Source organism: Chanos chanos, chromosome 8, assembly GCF_902362185.1.
Source record: "Chanos chanos chromosome 8, fChaCha1.1, whole genome shotgun sequence".
In the NCBI taxonomy this organism is placed as follows: Eukaryota; Metazoa; Chordata; class Actinopteri; order Gonorynchiformes; family Chanidae; genus Chanos; species Chanos chanos.
In genome coordinates this window covers 45,189,944-45,210,972 of record NC_044502.1, presented here as the reverse complement: position 1 = coordinate 45,210,972, position 21,029 = coordinate 45,189,944, and the positions used below count along the sequence as shown (strand labels likewise).

The following is a 21,029-nucleotide window of genomic DNA, read 5'->3' as shown; positions in this document are numbered from 1 at the left end:
GTGTGTAAAGTTTGTTATGTGTCTGTATGTTAAAGTGAAACCCTGCAATTGCTCTTTTTGTGAAGCCCCTTCTTTGTTTATTGTTAAAGACAACAACACACATAAGACATGGAGCAGCTTCACAACACAACACAGTACAGTACAGCGCAGCACAACACAACACAACAAGACACAGTATAACACAGTACAACACAACACAACGCAACACAACACAGCACAGCACAGTCTGTGATAACACATCATATTACAGATATTTGTGCAGCTCTGCACTCTGCCTCTCTGTCTTGTCTTGGTGGAACAGGCAGTTCCGTCTCCTCACTCTTGGTCTTTCACTTCCCCAGTGCTTCAGTGAAACTGCAGTGTCTGTGTGGCTTTTTCCACAGCCACCCATGAATTCTAGGAAAGGCGGGGACATGCAAACCTTCTACCCCTAAACTATTCAGTTTTCTAGATGCAAAACAGAAGTAAGGTACAATGGAGGCAATGATTTATTAAAAAATATGTCATGACAATAAACGATGGAGAGTGGAACAGAAGGAGTAAATAAAGTGAAAAATAACGAACATCACTCTACAATATCAACTTAATGCAACTGAGACAAAATTCATAATCTGAAACAGTTTGATTGATTGATTTATTTATTTTCAATTTACTCTACAGCTAGACGTTGTCCTAGCTTACATTTAGAAGTCATTGGTGAAATTGAAGTCTTTCTGATTTAAGAAAAAACAACAATATTGTATGAGACCGGAAAAAGTACATTGTAACTGTCAAAGACAGTGTGAAAAAAACAATCCACCTCTCGTTCACTGTGGTTTGTATGTTCACAAAAAAATCTGCATTGTTTGCAGTTAGAATAGGGGGGGGATGCAACAACACAATCTTCTAAGAATAACAAACATGCATTATCTGCATTGCATCAGAACATTCACACATAAAAGTACCATTCCTGCACATCATATGCATGCTCACTTAAACCATGGAATGACATTACTGTGTACATACAACATGCTGGACAGCAGATGTTTTAAGATGTTAAATACTACTCAATACAACCGTTGACTTAAACCTCAAACACTTGGTAACTTTTATTAAGTGCATAGCAACCCTCACCCCACTGCCTGGTTACAGCAGCATGGGGGAGCTCACTGCTGAGGAGTTGGAGTGGACAGAGCTTCTCCTCTCTGATGGTTCTCTGCTGATTTGAGGACATTTTCCGTAGCTGAAACAGATGGAGAACCACTTCTTCAATATCTTCAGAACCTGTCTTGAAAATTTCTGGCTGACCCAAGTGTAGATGAGCGGGTTCAGGCAACAGTGAATGAAAGTAATCGTTTCGGTCCACTGCATTGCCAAGTTAATGTTAGTCATCTCGTCACACTCATAGAAATAGCCCAGTGTTTGTAAATAGTGCAGGAAGATGACGACATTATAAGGGGCCCAAAAGATGAAATATACGGTGACCACTAAAAGAATGATTTTGACGGCTCTTTGCTTTTTTGACAGTCGCGTGCGTAACACAACTGGGATCACTTGAGAGTATGAGAAGATCATCAAAGCGAGAGGAAGGATCAGGCCCAGTATGATTTGCTCCAGATACATGAACTGTTTCCACACTGTACCGTCTGGAAAGTCTGGCGCACACCTCCCTGTCTTGTTTTCTACATGCGTTAAAACGATGGTGGGTAAGGAGGCACAGAAACTGGGAAACCACACGAATCCCATCAGAATCACGGCCGCCCGGAACGAACGAAGAGGGATTTTTTTCATTCGTGTACAGACGATGGACACGTAATGGTGCATGGTTATGATCATTATGGAGAAGACGCTGCTGTAGAAACCGAGCGTATACATCACCGTCACTACCCGACACATGAAGTCACCAAACGTCCAGTGGGACACGGCTGCATAGTGAGCCCAGAAAGGAAGCGTCAGGACAAAGAGGATGTCTGACAGTGCAAGGTTAAAGAGACACATGTCAGCCATGGTACACTCCTTACGGTTTTTGGCGAATACACAAACCACCAGCCCATTCCCAATGATGCCAACCAAAAACACCAAACTATACAGGGCAGGCAGGAAGACTTGGCCAAAATCCCTCACACTGGAGCTGTAACATGGTCCATCATCGAAATCGACTGATGAGTAGTGATAATATTCACTGTAGTCCGTCCCATTGTAATCAAAGCTCTCATCTTCGTAGTGTGCCATGTCTGCACATTTACCTGTGGGGAGACAGTTTGCATACGTTAACAGGTGCGGTCTAAATTTTACAGGTCTAATTATGTAAACAAATCTAATGTGACTCCATATAAATCACCAACAGAATAACAATGTCCACATACAAACAAACTTATGGTGATTGCTGCCCGACTTATCTTGCATCATTATCGTAATTTATGCACATTTGATGCACATATTACAGGAGCAAGAGAGAGAGAGAGAGAGAGAGAGAGAGAGAAATCTAATCTAAATCTAATTAAAAAGTTGTGTGTTACTTAATGCGCTGGACAAAGGACCACGTCAGGCTGTTATTGTAGAGTAATTTGATTCAGAATGCAGCATAAACAACATAACAACAGTCAGGGGTCATACAGCCTCCATTTTGACAAATTTCTACAAGTGTCCATCATGCTTCCCTTTTTCCAAGATATTTCATGAAATTTCAGTATATATCACATACACTTTTTATATGATTCATCTGAATAATATAAATAAAATTACATGGCAATACATGAAAAGACAATCAAATGAATTTCTTTGCTTGCAGGCGCCTCTCCACAAACTCTGCGTTGTGCTTCTAACGTGTGGGTGGTGCGGCGTTGTGCGAAGAGAAAGAAGCGCTGTACACAGGGGTTCTGGATTGCGGGTGAGACCTTAACCCTAACACTTTACTGGCCTAAGGACAACTCTCTTCCCTGCTGCTGTACACCACAGTGGGATAGTGGAAAAGTAAACTTAAAAAAAAAAAGTTCCACTGCAAAAAATAAATAATTTGAAACTGAAAATAACATATATTCTTAAAATAAAGACCACTGTGCGTTTAAACAGCACCCTTAACATATGACTTACCTACTGATTACCAACTGAATTACCAACTGAAATATAAAACTTAAGTTTCATCCCGGACTATTTCCACCGTACGCGTAGTCGACCAGTACACAGCTAACGAGCCAACATTACAGACAATATTTTAGGACAAAACACAAGCGCTCACCACTCAAACCTACACCGAATTGTAGTTTAACATCTCAATAAACGTAACAGATGAATAGATAACTGGATAGATGGTTTTAGTTCTGATATATTATGATAATGTAGGTCGCCATTAACACTGCTTACCTTACAGGGTAGCGAAAGTAAATTTTTAAAAACATGGCGTTTTACGCAGAACGAATGTGAGAATGGATAACAAGATGCACCAGTTCCAGATTTCATGCCGTTATAGATTTCATACTGTCGGGACAAACAGCAAGAATTGCTGGATTCTCTGGGGAATAGACAGCGCAACAGCCCTACCTAGCGGTGTATTCAAGCTACTGCCTTACATACACAAAAAATCTGAAAAATGATTCTACGTAAATGTAAAGGTAAATATTTAAATATTCCCATGGGTCTCTGTATATCAAATGTATTCACGAACCGTTGGTACAGAATACAGAAGAACATATCTACTAATCTATTATTACGACTCACAAACAATTCAAATCGCATTTACAAAAGCAATTACAATATCATTTGCAATGGTGGGATAGCTGGTTCAGGTGAATGGCTTTTTGTATTGTTGTGTCCTTTGTTCAAATGTAAGGTAGGAAGGGTAGCAGCTCTTCCTTCCAAAATCCCTGAGAAGTATTTCCAGCAGCTAGACCAAGGCCATGGGCAGCAGGGAGTCAAAAGAACCACATAGTTGGGAAGTAAGAGGTGTGAATGGGCACCAAGCAATTTTGCCAGCACTTTCAACATTGCACATTGGCAAAAGATACCCAGCAGCAAGCTTGTGCATATGTCGCTTGCTTGCTTGTAAACCTACAGTACTATCAAACCATGGCAAGCCTCAATGTCTTTTACACACCTAGTTGTATCATGAGCAGGGGAACAGTAAATGTGAAAAGTTCAATGAGACCCTGCACAATATATTACTTACTGAGTCCATTGAGAAGAAACAGGATTGGTCCAACTATCTCCCTCTAGACATCCTCTCCTATATCACCACCATTTTTACCAGTCTATAGTAAGTCATGTTACTTCTTAATGTTTGAGCAAGAGCCCTGGCTGCCTGTCAATGTCCAGTCACACTGGATCACTGAGAAGCCCACTGATGTCATTGGTCGCATGCAAGGAAGATTTCCAACAGTTGCAGAAGTTCGGGACCATTCATGGAAAGTAAAGGCATGATGAATAGTTAACAAATGACTGATCTCAAAGAGCACCAGTTGATCTGCGTACAAGACTACATTGTGAACAAATGATGCGAAACTCCGGATGCTTGGAACTCCAGTGCTTACAAAGTCTCAAAGGCACTTTGTCATGGTGCTCCTGTGTACTCAGAAAGTGTACACAGGAACCCTGTGCTGCCAGACCTTGACACTGACTTCCCTCCTTGCCTTGACCCTGCAGATCAGATTGTGTGCTGTGCTGATACTGAAGATAGAGACAAGCCCAATGACAATGAAGATCCCCCAGGGGTTCCCAAGGACTGTCTGTGTCCTGACAGACTGTCATCCCAACCCTCACAGAGGAGGAAAAGTGAGGATGCCATGATATATTTGAACTGCCACGTGTGCTTTTCACAGAAAAAAGTACATGGTGTTGTCTGGAGAAGAAACGAGTTTGGTATTTCCGTTCATATAACAAATTGCAACAACTAGTAATTCGACTGCTGATTGTAATAAAAGAATTTCTAATCATACTAACCACTTTTATGTCCTAAGGTACTCTATTCATCAGCGACCTAATTTTAGAACCCGTCTTGTGTTGCTAAGATGCCATATGACAAAAGAAAAAGGAGTTGTAGGAGTTGTTTGCAGTTGTTGTTCTTAAGTGTAATTTCTAGGCTGGTGTTCTTTGGTTAGATGGTCTGATTCTCCACACACCTCTAATATACATTCACAGTGGTAAAGCAGGCACACCAATTTCTACATGGACATTGAACAATTAAGTGTCTATAACAGCATTTGACCAGTAACGCACAGCTCAGGGGAGTTAATGTCGTCCATCAAGTCCCAGTTAGCACTGGATCCTGCAGGAAGAGTTCAGCACTTTTCTTTTCCTGCAAACACCAACAACAAAAAGTCTCTTTAAAACACTGATTTGTTTTCAGACACCTAGACAGCAGTAACACCAGTACACTTCATGCTGACCACAAGTTTCTCAGTGGTCAGATTCTCCTACCTGATACATCTGCACTACTGCCAGTGTTAGTGAGGTTTTCCACAAAGTGTTCCTGTGCAGCTGGACGGCTCAACTCGTCAGTATCCTGCAGCTGCATGGTTATGTCCTCCAGCTCATGATCCAGCTGTTTGTGTGAGAATCAGCATTAGATGCCTACTCAGCTGAGTTAGGTTCAGATGCTCTCCAGACATCAAACACACTGAGAGTGGCAGTTGTAAAAGAGGTGAGACAATTTGGGGAGAAGAGATAATTAACATGAAAGACCATTCAGGTGCTGCTTCTATGCTAACTAGCAGGCAAAATTCATCTCACAAATATTCATTTAAAATTCTGAGAAGGCTGGGAAACTTGAAACGTTAAACTTACCAACATGTGGCTCAGGACCTTAATAATAACATCACTAACTGTGAGGCTTGCAGTGGAGCTGGACCCAAACGCAAGACACGGTGATGGTGGTAACAAAAAAGGAGGACTTTACTTACAAAACACAGATAAATAAACAGGTGCAGACAGGAACAAACTGGATATAAACAGTGCAGCCAAACAGTGTCTTCAAATGAAAACAAACAATGATAGACAAGGGACAGGTCAAACACAAGGGCTTAAATACAAGAGGAGAACTAAACTGGAGAAACCTAATTGGTGGAAATTGACAAGCGGAAAACAAGGTTAATAAATGGAACAAACAGGATCAGGTGAGGGGTGGAAACACACACGGAACAGGAGCACAAGACATTTCAAAATAAAAGTCCAAAACGAGGTACAGGCTGTGACACTAACATTATGACAGTGTTAGTACCAAGTAAATAACGATTAATTAGTATTCTGTGTCTTGCAGTCATGAGGTACCCAGTTACTAAAATTTCATGCTTGGGGTTTTGTTCCATAATTGGGTGCTAACATTTCAGCTGAAGCTGTAACTGAGTGGAAAATGAAACTGCCCACACTCTGTGGAATTGTGACAGTAATGTGGTCTACTTCAGAGAGTTGCATGATGAGCCGCTGGTTTTCCGACCGCAGGGCATCCAGGTGGGAAGGGCTGACTGGAGTTTCACTGATCTCCGAGCTGGAGTCTCCAGAAATCATCACTATCATCAGTTGCCTCCTTTTCAATCTCGCTTTCCCTCTTTTTTTCCCATCTGGTTCTGGGTAAACTGGAAACATTTATCAGGGTCTGTCCTCAAGATAATTAGCTGTGGGGACAGACACAGAATGTGTTTTGAGCACAGCTGCAATTTGACACTCGACTGACTTTGGCTATTGAGGAATTGAGCTGCTAGTCAGCTGAAGCTGAGTTGTGTCTGTTTCCATGAATGCTACAAATTCCCTTTAACGTATAAATACTCTTTGTTTGTTAGTTTGTTTTGCTACCAACTGAGACTGAGCAGGAATATTAGAGAGTACAGCTTTGTCTTACTTTCGGAACAAACAGCAGACCAAGGGTACTGGTGTTACAGATGATGATGATTAGAGCCATGGTGCAGAACTGTGCACTGGGCTGGTCTCGGGTCAGTTCTGCTAGCACAAGACCAAGGATGGACATGATTCCCATATTGCACATGCTGAGACTGATGAACCTGCTGTCATTCAACCCAGGTATCCTCACATGCCTCATCTCCCAGGCCAGGAAACAGCCAAAAAACTAAACAGGTAAAGCAGGTTAATATTTCTGGCACAATTTATTCTGCTATTCAATCAAATAACCTTTGTTGTAGTTTACTGTTTCCCAGGTGAGTGACCATAGAAAAAAGAGGTAAAACTAATTAAACAGATAGTGATTTATGCAAAGGTTTTCACTTGTTCCTGAGGCAATTTAATGTTGGTTTGACTGCATCAGAACCCTGATATCCAAAATCTCCAGTTTAGTGAAAATCAAGTAACCAAACAATGGAGTGCACACTTCTTGTCAGTTGTTTTGTTCAGTTGAGTGGAGTTAAAATTTTAATTACTTCTCAATTTATTACAAATGTCTGTGACTCTCAGCTATAATGCATGAGTGAAATCCTGATAATGTTCTTACCAGAAGTAGAGTTTTGTGGGCATATACAGCTGTCAACCACATGGACAAGTGCATGCTCTCACAGCACTCCAGGAAGGGCTGGATGGCAAAGTCTCGTCCATCAGGATCAGTCTGCATCAAATCAATGTGAAATATGGATTGCATCCCTCAGTTTTAGTCTTGAAAGACATTGTGTAAGTAACAGGTTTGCAAAACATCAGAACACAACCCCTTGAATCTGAACTATTCCAGTCTCTATGTTTATTTAGAATGTGGCTTAGCCGGTACACAAAAGGGGAGAAAAAAAACAAAAGAAAGGCGAGTCTTTTGCATGGTTTGCATGACTGGTACAGGATGCCACAGGAAATTCTCTGTATCTCTTTGCTTTTACCTCAGGTCTTTGAGAACAAACAGCAAATCAAGTTCACACAGTTTTGAACACAAGACTGTGAATGTGAAAGTAAATGTGGGTTTGACTAAGTTCAGTCATTATGCAGTTGAAACGCTGGTATCCAGCCAGCAAGATATTGATATTGGTATCCAGCCAGCAAGATATTGATAGATTCAAGTTCAGCATAATCATGCACAGAACAGGTAACAGTAACAAGGAAACTAACACATCTTGCAGCATCTCCATCACCTGGATTAGTTCACAACTGTGTCCCTCAAAGCAGATTAACTCAGTATGTGACAAAACAGCTGAGTTTGCTTTTCTGCCCGTGTGGTTAAGTTACAGATTGTTACTGGTGACCACAACACATGCAGAGGGCACCTGATGTGAGATTCATACCTTACATCCTGTACCAGCAGCTCAGTGCAAGCAACTCACTGAATTCTCACAACACGATGTAAAATACAGCAATTATATGATATTGTTACTGCATTAATTATCATAACAGCAAGGCAGTACCATGCACTATCATGGAAGTCTAATGAAAAACTCACAGATTATCTAAAAACATTTGTATAGTTCACATAGTGAGAGCCAGGAGAAGAGGGAGGAAACCTGTATAAACCACACTGCAGTAAGAGTTCAAAGGGTAACGCCTCCCTGAAGCATCAGTCAGTGAGAATGCACCTCAAGATTCAGAAATAACCACTTTAAAGGAAGAGTCTGTAATAACATCTAGATTGCTGTTGAGTCTCACTTACTAAACTTAAGATTGAACATGGGGGGATCTCTGGAAAAAGTCAAAGATTTTGTTCAAGGGAAGGAATCAGATGCCATTGTTGGCATTGTGATATTACTTCTTGAAAAAATTGTGGAGATGGAATTTGCCTGCCCTTGCAGAACCACCAACTGGAATATCTTTTTTTCTCTGTCTTTCTTTTGTGTGCCACCAATTTTTATTTTTGCGGTAATATTTCTTGTAAAGAAGCCACGGTCCAAAAATTGTTGTAAACATATTTGTATCTCCTTGATCCCATCATGTATATGGGTTATCCTGCTGTTTTTTGATGGACAGTACTGGGCATGTCTACGGATCGATTGGGAAGGCACATCAGTCCCCACTGATATATCAGCTTCTACAACTTGGTGTCAGCCAAAGAATGAGACAGAGAGACCAGAGGCAAAACTCAAATTTCATCACTTCAGACTTGAGTCTCAGGTGAGTATTTTATATTTAAATTTTGAATAAATACTTTTTGAATTAAATATCTGAAGATTTCACCACTGATGTGTATGTGCTGTTTCAGATCGTGGGTCTTGTTTTGCTGTTACTGTTCTCTGCTTTATTCATCTGTTATCGAGGCAAGAAGAATCACAAAGAAGACGATGAGCAAAGCTCTGTAAGACTTTCTGCTCTGACACCCAAACCATGATGAGATCAGTTGAAGAAATATAGAAGCACAACCACTATCTTCAGCGTTGGAGATCCTGTCATACTGGCTTTTAAAGAGATGGACGTTATGTGCTTGAGATTCCTGACTCTGATGTTGTGTAGCATGTTGAATGAGCAGGATTGAATGAAGAGCGCTGGTTCAATTTCCAGGACCAGCTTGGCAAATTTACTTCCAATTAAGTTCTTTTTTCTTGTCTTCTGTTCTAAAAAGCCATTCTTTGTTGGTTCCTGTGCCTGTAACAAGCTATCCCCATAACAATGGCATTAAAGGTTATCGCATGGGCAAACATTTCTCTCTCAGAAAGTGTGTTAGGCAATTAAAACAGTATCTCTTTGACCAGTGAACTTGTCATACCAAGCCTAGATCACAAATAAAATCATTCACAATCACAAGTGAAACCAGTTCCGCCCACATGTGGCAGGAATTGATCAAAAGCCAGCAGAAAACCAGGCTCAAGGTTAAGAGACGAAACTTGACAGTTAACAACACTCTGCTTCACATATTTAGGAGAGCGAGAGAGAGAAAGAAAGAGAGAGAGAGAAGCAATATAAATGATTAATTCATATCCTGAAAGACAGCAACTTTCCTAATCATGTCACATAAACAAGTGCATTGCTTGCCTCTTTCATCATGGCAGATGCAGTCTGAAAGTGAAACTGAAAGTAAAAGAAAAGAAAACAAACCCTTAAATGAAACATGGTGTATAACAAATTGTTTTTTATTGTTAGGCTGTCAGTCAATGTGTTCAGGACTTCTCCTCATCTATCTGTTAAATAATCAGGCATTAATTTTCAATTTGTGTCTGTATCTGAGTGAAAAATAAAGCAGCTTGTGTTGAGTGGAATGGCTTGACCTCTGCAGAAAATAATGTGGTCTTCCTCAGGGGTAAAAAACGTTGAGTTTGTGTCACAGTCTAACGGCCCGATACCACAGGAAATATTTTTGCACCGTTGTTATACCTCGTCACATGACAAGAGACATAACAATAGATTAGGTTCACATGCCACAACAATAAAAAGCCCATCAAGTGTGAAAATCTGACTGAGAAAAAAGTGTGTATGGCCCTTACCGTTATCATGCACGCAGAGAACTTGTTACCTAGGAGAGCTCTTATTTTGAGTGTGTGCTAGCAAACAAAAACAGACCTGTCTTTTCTTCGCACAGGTAGAATTCACACAACAAACACTCTCAAACACTATTCATTATTTTAAAAAGTTATTGAATTAAACAGTACCAGTAGTTCTGATAAACATTTACATTCTTTGGCCTGAATAAAAACCAAAGCTTGCTAATTCAGGGAATGCCACTTCAGATTTTCTGAGCACAACCTACATTAAATTCAGAATCAACATTGTTGTATTTTTTCATCAAACTGAAAAGATGTAACCCACAGGGGCTTCAGCAGCCACACAGTTATTCACTGACACTTACCACTCATATGTTAACATCATTATTGGCAAACTCCACTAAGGCATATGACTATTGAAGAATCACTCGACAAGTTCCCTCTGATATAAATGGTGCTGAACATTTCAATTACTAATGCAGTCTGTTTACATTTCTGTAAGTACTCAGATTGGACATTGAGTTTTTGTTGGTTTGGTTCTTTGACAGCACAGCTGTATCTTACTAGGCACGTGTTTGTGTTTGCATGCATTAGAGAGCTGAAGACTCTACTAACTTTGGTTCTGGCCTTTGGAAACTAGACAACATAAGGACCAAAGAAGTTTATTGAAAAGACATACTGAAAACAAGCATTCACATGAAGAAGAAAGAAACATGAAGAAGAGAGAATGCTCAAAGCAAGAGCAACAAAAGATTTGTCCCTACTCAAAACCTTTTCAAGCACACTGTATATCTCATTGCTGGCTTGACTCAACCAGGATCTGGTGCATGAAACTCAGCTGAAAAACAGGCTACTTCCACCCCAGTTGTGGATTATTAGCAAACCTTTCCAAACGCATGTCATACATTGAGAAGACCTTTCAGTATGTTAACTACTTCTGTCACTTTGCCTTGGCAAACTGGATCACAAGGTCCAGTGTAGTGTGAAAAATTATTTGAAAATGATATATGAGCATACTTCAAAATGGTGAAAAGTCTTATATATTTTAACATAAAAATCTACACTTACTGAGACATTTCCTGAGAGGGAACAGCTTTTTTTATCATGCTCCATAAACATGTGCATTTGTTGTGTTTTTGTTCCTGGTGAATGCTGTCTGAAACTGACAAAATGCTGCTGTAGTTGTACAAAGGGACAAGATCCACATCATCAGCTTTCCCCATAAAACCCCATTCTCAAAGTATACGGTAAAAAGAGAAAACACATGCATGAAATTCCCTCTGGTAGGAAACAAGGTTCTATGTCTGCAAGGACCCTGTAAAGCCAAGCCCAAGAACAGAAGAGAGTTTTTCCATTCCTTGCTAACTTTTCAAAATGAAAGTCTCTCTTTAGTAAGTACCATGTCCAGACCTCATGCTGGTCATACTGCTCAGGTGAAGAAAGTGTCTGTATGACTGTGGCATCATACTCCTGTCACCATGACTCTGTGGGAGCTGGGCACTGATCTGTACTGGGGGCTGGCACACGGGCTGTCCACTGGGCTGGTACAACTGGCATCCAATCCACCAATGGACAGCAGGTAGGCGTGGTGAAGGATGGGCAACTGTAGGGACAGTCTGCGCTGGATGCTATGGAGAGGAACACAGGATGAGAGAAGTCACTGAATGAAACAACACAATATTATTGTATTATTATGAGCCACAGATAATTCAAATAGCATTTACAAAAGCAATCACAAGTAAGAAAATCTGAGTATCTTCAGCATAACAATGGAAGTTAATGTTGTAACTACGAATAATGTCACCCAAAGGGAGCATGTAAATAGAGAATAGAAGAGGACCAAGGACTGAACCCTGAGGAACTCCATAGTTAAGCTCACGGTATTCAGAGGTCACATTATTATAATGAACACACTGCTTTCTCTCAGAGAGATAAAATTTAAACCAAGAGAGCACCAGGCCATGAATGCCAGTTTGATTTTCCAGGTACTTTAACAGTATGGTCTGATTAACTGTGTCAAATGCTGCACTCAGATCAAGCAGAATAAGAATAGAAGTAGCACCAGCGTCACTGGCGCATAAAAGATCATCAGTTACTCTAGTAAGCGCGGTTTCAGTAGAGTGAAAACACGTGAAGCCTGGCTGAATTATTTCAAACAGACTGTTATAGGACATATGGGCTATCAGCTGGGCAGCTACAATGTTTTCAAGTATTTTTGAAAGAAAGGGGAGATTAGAGATCGGCCTATAATTATTTAAAACTTCAGGGTCAAGGTTTGTTTTTTTAAGTAAAGGCCTGATCATGGTCGTTTTAAAAGCAGAGGGTAAAACACCAGATTTAAGTGATATATTTAGAAGGTTTAGCATTGTTGGTTCGAGGACTGAGAAAAGCTCTACGTAAAGTTTAGCAGGTAGGGGATTAAGGAGTGCACCAATTTTGAGAGCGTGTCTAGAGAGATAAGGTTAAAGTGAGTTAAAGGGTGCACATCATGATTAGTCTCAGGTGCACTGACGGAGAGCGTGCAGGCAGTCTGATTTGATAAATTAATTAGAATATTACGAAGGAATAAGTCGTTTGCAAAATCGTTTGCAGTGAAAGGGCTAGATTGAGGGGAGTGATTCTGGGTAAGTTTAGATACTGTATCAAAAAGGAACCTGGAGTTAATTTTGTTAACATTAATTAGTTTCGAGTAATACACAGATTTGGCTGTGCAGAGAGTGCATTTATAATCCTTTAGGCTGTCGTGCCATGCGAGGCGGAAAACCTCTAGTTTGGTTGCCCGCCAGTTTCGTTCCAATTTCCTACACACCTGCTTCAGCGTATGGGTTTCATTATTAAACCAAGGTGTTGAGTGTTTATGCCTATTTTTTATAGTTAATGGTGCTACCATATCTAGTACATTACAGACAGTAGAATTTATGCTGTCCGTCAAGTCGTTCACAGATCTTTGCTGATCATTAAAAGATTTGAGAGCAGTTGGAACCAGGTCAATGAGCGCAGCAGTGCTGGAAGCATTAATGTGATGCCGGCTACGAACCGTGGTAGAGACAACTGGAGTGAACGAAAGAGTTACTTGGAAAGTAATAAGAAAATGGTATGAGAGGGCAGCGGAGTAATAAAATGCAATAAAATGTAATAAAAGAATTTCTAACTAAATTTCCCATTTTTATGTCCTAAGACACATCACTGACAACTTTATAACCCGTCTTGTGTTACTAAGGTGTACGAGTTGTTTGCAGTGAACTATTTCTTAGATATAATTTCTAGGTTGGTGTTCTTTGGTTAGGTGATCTGCAGACCTTTAATATATGTTACGATAGTGAAGCTGGCAAACCAATTTCTACATGGACAGTGAAAAATTTAAGTGTCTATAACAGCATTTGACCAGTAACGTACAGCTCAGGGGAGTTAATGTCGTCCATCAAGTCCCAGTTAGCACTGGATCCTGCAGGAAGAGTTCGGCACTTTTCTTTTCCTGCAAACACCAACAACAAAAAAGCCAGAACAAAAAAACACTGATTTGTTTTCAGACAAGCAAATGGCAGTAACACCACTATACTTCATGCTGACCACAACCACATTATCTAAATGATGCACTTCCATCAAAACTTCCATTTTCACAAAACAGGATTCTCCTACCTGATACATCTGCGCTACTGCCAACGTTAATGAGGTTTTCCACAAAGTGTTCCTGTGCAGCTGGACGGCTCAACTCGTCAGTATCCTGCAGCTGCATGGTTATGTCCTCCAGCTCATGATCCAGCTGTTTGTGTGAGAATCAGCATTAGATGCCTACTCAGCTGAGTTAGGTTCAGATGCTCTCCAGACATCAAACACACTGAGAGTGACAGTTGTAAAAGAGGTGAGACCATTTGGGGGGAAGAGATAATTAACATGAAAGACCATTCAGGTGCTGCTTCTATGCTATCTAGCAGCAATTTAGCATCTCAAAAATTGTCATTTAAAATTCTGAGAAGGCTGGGAATAATTATTACCAACATGTGGCTCAGGACCTTCATAATAACATCACTAACATTATGACAGTGTTACTACCAAGTAAATAACAATTAATTAGTATTCTGTGTCTTGCAATCATGAGGTACCTGATTATTAAAATTTCTTGCTTGGGGTTTTTGTTCCATAATTGGGTGCTAACATTTCAGCTGAAGCTGTAACTGAGTGGAAAATGAAGCTGCCCACACTCTGTGGAATTGTGACAGTAATGTGGTCTACCTCAGAGAGTTGCATGATGAGCCGCTGGTTTTCTGACTGCAGGGCATCCAGGTGGGAAGGACTGACTGGAGTTTCACTGATCTCCGAGCTGGAGTCTCCAGAATCATCACTATCATCAGTTGCCTCCTTTTCAATCTCGCTTTCCCTCTTTTTTCCCATTTGGTTCTGGGTGAACTGGAAACATTTATCAGGGTCTGTCCTCAAGATAATTAGCTGTGGGGACAGACATACGGTGTGTTTTGAGCACAGCTGCAGTTTGAAAACTCGACTGACTTTGGCTATTGAGGAATTGAGCTGCTAGTCAGCCGAAGCTGAATTGTGTCTGTTTTCATGAATGCTACAAATTCCCATTAAGGTGTAAGTACTGTTTGTTTGTTAGTTTGTTTTGTTACCAACTGGGACTGAGCAGGAACATTAGGGAGTACAGCTTTGTCTTACTTTCGGAACAAACAGCAGACCAAGGGTACTGGTGTTACAGATGATGATGATTAGAGCCATGGTGCAGAACTGTGCATTGGGCTGGTCTCGGGTCAGTTCCGCTAGCACAAGACCAAGGATGGACATGATTCCCACGTTGCACATGCTGAGATTGATGTACCTGCTGTCATTCAACCCAGGGATCCTCACATGCCTCATCTCCCAGGCCAGGAAACAGCCAAAAAACTAAACAGGTAAAGCAGGTTAATATTGCCAGCACAATTCATTCTGTTATTCTATCAAATAACCTTTGTTGTAGTTTGCTGTTTCCCAGGTGAGTGACCATAGAAAAAAGAGGTAAAACTAATTAAACAGATAGTGATTTATGCAAAGGTTTTCACTTGTTCCTGAGGCAATTTAATGTTGGTTTGACTGCATCAGAACCCTGATATCCAAAATCTCCAGTTTAGTGAAAATCAAGTAACCAAACAATGGAGTGCACACTTCTTGTCAGTTGTTTTGTTCAGTTGAGTGGAGTTAAAATTTTAATTACTTCTCAATTTATTACAAATGTCTGTGACTCTCAGCTATAATGCATGAGTGAAATCCTGATAATGTTCTTACCAGAAGTAGAGTTTTGTGGGCATATACAGCTGTCAACCACATGGACAAGTGCATGCTCTCACAGCACTCCAGGAAGGGCTGGATGGCAAAGTCTCGTCCATCAGGATCAGTCTGCATCAAATCAATGTGAAATATGGATTGCATCCCTCAGTTTTAGTCTTGAAAGACATTGTGTAAGTAACAGGTTTGCAAAACATCAGAACACAACCCCTTGAATCTGAACTATTCCAGTCTCTATGTTTATTTAGAATGTGGCTTAGCCGGTACACAAAAGGGGAGAAAAAAAACAAAAGAAAGGCGAGTCTTTTGCATGGTTTGCATGACTGGTACAGGATGCCACAGGAAATTCTCTGTATCTCTTTGCTTTTACCTCAGGTCTTTGAGAACAAACAGCAAATCAAGTTCACACAGTTTTGAACACAAGACTGTGAATGTGAAAGTAAATGTGGGTTTGACTAAGTTCAGTCATTATGCAGTTGAAACGCTGGTATCCAGCCAGCAAGATATTGATATTGGTATCCAGCCAGCAAGATATTGATAGATTCAAGTTCAGCATAATCATGCACAGAACAGGTAACAGTAACAAGGAAACTAACACATCTTGCAGCATCTCCATCACCTGGATTAGTTCACAACTGTGTCCCTCAAAGCAGATTAACTCAGTATGTGACAAAACAGCTGAGTTTGCTTTTCTGCCCGTGTGGTTAAGTTACAGATTGTTACTGGTGACCACAACACATGCAGAGGGCACCCGATGTGAGATTCATACCTTACATCCTGTACCAGCAGCTCAGTGCAAGCAACTCACTGAATTCTCACAACACGATGTAAAATACAGCAATTATATGATATTGTTACTGCATTAATTATCATAACAGCAAGGCAGTACCATGCACTATCATGGAAGTCTAATGAAAAACTCACAGATTATCTAAAAACATTTGTATAGTTCACATAGTGAGAGCCAGGAGAAGAGGGAGGAAACCTGTATAAACCACACTGCAGTAAGAGTTCAAAGGGTAACGCCTCCCTGAAGCATCAGTCAGTGAGAATGCACCTCAAGATTCAGAAATAACCACTTTAAAGGAAGAGTCTGTAATAACATCTAGATTGCTGTTGAGTCTCACTTACTAAACTTAAGATTGAACATGGGGGGATCTCTGGAAAAAGTCAAAGATTTTGTTCAAGGGAAGGAATCAGATGCCATTGTTGGCATTGTGATATTACTTCTTGAAAAAATTGTGGAGATGGAATTTGCCTGCCCTTGCAGAACCACCAACTGGAATATCTTTTTTTCTCTGTCTTTCTTTTGTGTGCCACCAATTTTTATTTTTGCGGTAATATTTCTTGTAAAGAAGCCACGGTCCAAAAATTGTTGTAAACATATTTGTATCTCCTTGATCCCATCATGTATATGGGTTATCCTGCTGTTTTTTGATGGACAGTACTGGGCATGTCTACGGATCGATTGGGAAGGCACATCAGTCCCCACTGATATATCAGCTTCTACAACTTGGTGTCAGCCAAAGAATGAGACAGAGAGACCAGAGGCAAAACTCAAATTTCATCACTTCAGACTTGAGTCTCAGGTGAGTATTTTATATTTAAATTTTGAATAAATACTTTTTGAATTAAATATCTGAAGATTTCACCACTGATGTGTATGTGCTGTTTCAGATCGTGGGTCTTGTTTTGCTGTTACTGTTCTCTGCTTTATTCATCTGTTATCGAGGCAAGAAGAATCACAAAGAAGACGATGAGCAAAGCTCTGTAAGACTTTCTGCTCTGACACCCAAACCATGATGAGATCAGTTGAAGAAATATAGAAGCACAACCACTATCTTCAGCGTTGGAGATCCTGTCATACTGGCTTTTAAAGAGATGGACGTTATGTGCTTGAGATTCCTGACTCTGATGTTGTGTAGCATGTTGAATGAGCAGGATTGAATGAAGAGCGCTGGTTCAATTTCCAGGACCAGCTTGGCAAATTTACTTCCAATTAAGTTCTTTTTTCTTGTCTTCTGTTCTAAAAAGCCATTCTTTGTTGGTTCCTGTGCCTGTAACAAGCTATCCCCATAACAATGGCATTAAAGGTTATCGCATGGGCAAACATTTCTCTCTCAGAAAGTGTGTTAGGCAATTAAAACAGTATCTCTTTGACCAGTGAACTTGTCATACCAAGCCTAGATCACAAATAAAATCATTCACAATCACAAGTGAAACCAGTTCCGCCCACATGTGGCAGGAATTGATCAAAAGCCAGCAGAAAACCAGGCTCAAGGTTAAGAGACGAAACTTGACAGTTAACAACACTCTGCTTCACATATTTAGGAGAGCGAGAGAGAGAAAGAAAGAGAGAGAGAGAAGCAATATAAATGATTAATTCATATCCTGAAAGACAGCAACTTTCCTAATCATGTCACATAAACAAGTGCATTGCTTGCCTCTTTCATCATGGCAGATGCAGTCTGAAAGTGAAACTGAAAGTAAAAGAAAAGAAAACAAACCCTTAAATGAAACATGGTGTATAACAAATTGTTTTTTATTGTTAGGCTGTCAGTCAATGTGTTCAGGACTTCTCCTCATCTATCTGTTAAATAATCAGGCATTAATTTTCCATTTGTGTCTGTATCTGAGTGAAAAATAAAGCAGCTTGTGTTGAGTGGAATGGCTTGACCTCTGCAGAAAATAATGTGGTCTTCCTCAGGGGTAAAAAACGTTGAGTTTGTGTCACAGTCTAACGGCCCGATACCACAGGAAATATTTTTGCACCGTTGTTATACCTCGTCACATGACAAGAGACATAACAATAGATTAGGTTCACATGCCACAACAATAAAAAGCCCATCAAGTGTGAAAATCTGACTGAGAAAAAAGTGTGTATGGCCCTTACCGTTATCATGCACGCAGAGAACTTGTTACCTAGGAGAGCTCTTATTTTGAGTGTGTGCTAGCAAACAAAAACAGACCTGTCTTTTCTTCGCACAGGTAGAATTCACACAACAAACACTCTCAAACACTATTCATTATTTTAAAAAGTTATTGAATTAAACAGTACCAGTAGTTCTGATAAACATTTACATTCTTTGGCCTGAATAAAAACCAAAGCTTGCTAATTCAGGGAATGCCACTTCAGATTTTCTGAGCACAACCTACATTAAATTCAGAATCAACATTGTTGTATTTTTTCATCAAACTGAAAAGATGTAACCCACAGGGGCTTCAGCAGCCACACAGTTATTCACTGACACTTACCACTCATATGTTAACATCATTATTGGCAAACTCCACTAAGGCATATGACTATTGAAGAATCACTCGACAAGTTCCCTCTGATATAAATGGTGCTGAACATTTCAATTACTAATGCAGTCTGTTTACATTTCTGTAAGTACTCAGATTGGACATTGAGTTTTTGTTGGTTTGGTTCTTTGACAGCACAGCTGTATCTTACTAGGCACGTGTTTGTGTTTGCATGCATTAGAGAGCTGAAGACTCTACTAACTTTGGTTCTGGCCTTTGGAAACTAGACAACATAAGGACCAAAGAAGTTTATTGAAAAGACATACTGAAAACAAGCATTCACATGAAGAAGAAAGAAACATGAAGAAGAGAGAATGCTCAAAGCAAGAGCAACAAAAGATTTGTCCCTACTCAAAACCTTTTCAAGCACACTGTATATCTCATTGCTGGCTTGACTCAACCAGGATCTGGTGCATGAAACTCAGCTGAAAAACAGGCTACTTCCACCCCAGTTGTGGATTATTAGCAAACCTTTCCAAACGCATGTCATACATTGAGAAGACCTTTCAGTATGTTAACTACTTCTGTCACTTTGCCTTGGCAAACTGGATCACAAGGTCCAGTGTAGTGTGAAAAATTATTTGAAAATGATATATGAGCATACTTCAAAATGGTGAAAAGTCTTATATATTTTAACATAAAAATCTACACTTACTGAGACATTTCCTGAGAGGGAACAGCTTTTTTTATCATGCTCCATAAACATGTGCATTTGTTGTGTTTTTGTTCCTGGTGAATGCTGTCTGAAACTGACAAAATGCTGCTGTAGTTGTACAAAGGGACAAGATCCACATCATCAGCTTTCCCCATAAAACCCCATTCTCAAAGTATACGGTAAAAAGAGAAAACACATGCATGAAATTCCCTCTGGTAGGAAACAAGGTTCTATGTCTGCAAGGACCCTGTAAAGCCAAGCCCAAGAACAGAAGAGAGTTTTTCCATTCCTTGCTAACTTTTCAAAATGAAAGTCTCTCTTTAGTAAGTACCATGTCCAGACCTCATGCTGGTCATACTGCTCAGGTGAAGAAAGTGTCTGTATGACTGTGGCATCATACTCCTGTCACCATGACTCTGTGGGAGCTGGGCACTGATCTGTACTGGGGGCTGGCACACGGGCTGTCCACTGGGCTGGTACAACTGGCATCCAATCCACCAATGGACAGCAGGTAGGCGTGGTGAAGGATGGGCAACTGTAGGGACAGTCTGCGCTGGATGCTATGGAGAGGAACACAGGATGAGAGAAGTCACTGAATGAAACAACACAATATTATTGTATTATTATGAGCCACAGATAATTCAAATAGCATTTACAAAAGCAATCACAAGTAAGAAAATCTGAGTATCTTCAGCATAACAATGGAAGTTAATGTTGTAACTACGAATAATGTCACCCAAAGGGAGCATGTAAATAGAGAATAGAAGAGGACCAAGGACTGAACCCTGAGGAACTCCATAGTTAAGCTCACGGTATTCAGAGGTCACATTATTATAATGAACACACTGCTTTCTCTCAGAGAGATAAAATTTAAACCAAGAGAGCACCAGGCCATGAATGCCAGTTTGATTTTCCAGGTACTTTAACAGTATGGTCTGATTAACTGTGTCAAATGCTGCACTCAGATCAAGCAGAATAAGAATAGAAGTAGCACCAGCGTCACTGGCGCATAAAAGATCATCAGTTACTCTAGTAAGCGCGGTTTCAGTAGAGTGAAAACACGTGAAGCCTGGCTGAATTATTTCAAACAGACTGTTATAGGACATATGGGCTATCAGCTGGGCAGCTACAATGTTTTCAAGTATTTTTGAAAGAAAGGGGAGATTAGAGATCGGCCTATAATTATTTAAAACTTCAGGGTCAAGGTTTGTTTTTTTAAGTAAAGGCCTGATCATGGTCGTTTTAAAAGCAGAGGGTAAAACACCAGATTTAAGTGATATATTTAGAAGGTTTAGCATTGTTGGTTCGAGGACTGAGAAAAGCTCTACGTAAAGTTTAGCAGGTAGGGGATTAAGGAGTGCACCAATTTTGAGAGCGTGTCTAGAGAGATAAGGTTAAAGTGAGTTAAAGGGTGCACATCATGATTAGTCTCAGGTGCACTGACGGAGAGCGTGCAGGCAGTCTGATTTGATAAATTAATTAGAATATTACGAAGG

At 40.2% G+C, this 21,029-nt stretch overlaps 1 protein-coding gene across 1 annotated transcript; it reads right to left on the bottom strand.

The window, feature by feature from the left end:
* Positions 1 to 1,125: 1,125 nt before the first annotated feature.
* Positions 1,126 to 7,555, bottom strand: LOC115819745 (C-C chemokine receptor type 5-like). The gene is made up of 4 exons (XM_030783246.1): positions 7,412 to 7,555; positions 6,809 to 7,033; positions 5,392 to 5,515; positions 1,126 to 2,225 (listed from the first exon to the last, which is right to left on the bottom strand). Exons 1-4 carry the CDS (start codon positions 7,553 to 7,555, stop codon positions 1,126 to 1,128), a joined length of 1,593 nt encoding a protein of 530 aa, XP_030639106.1.
* Positions 7,556 to 21,029: the final 13,474 nt, after the last annotated feature.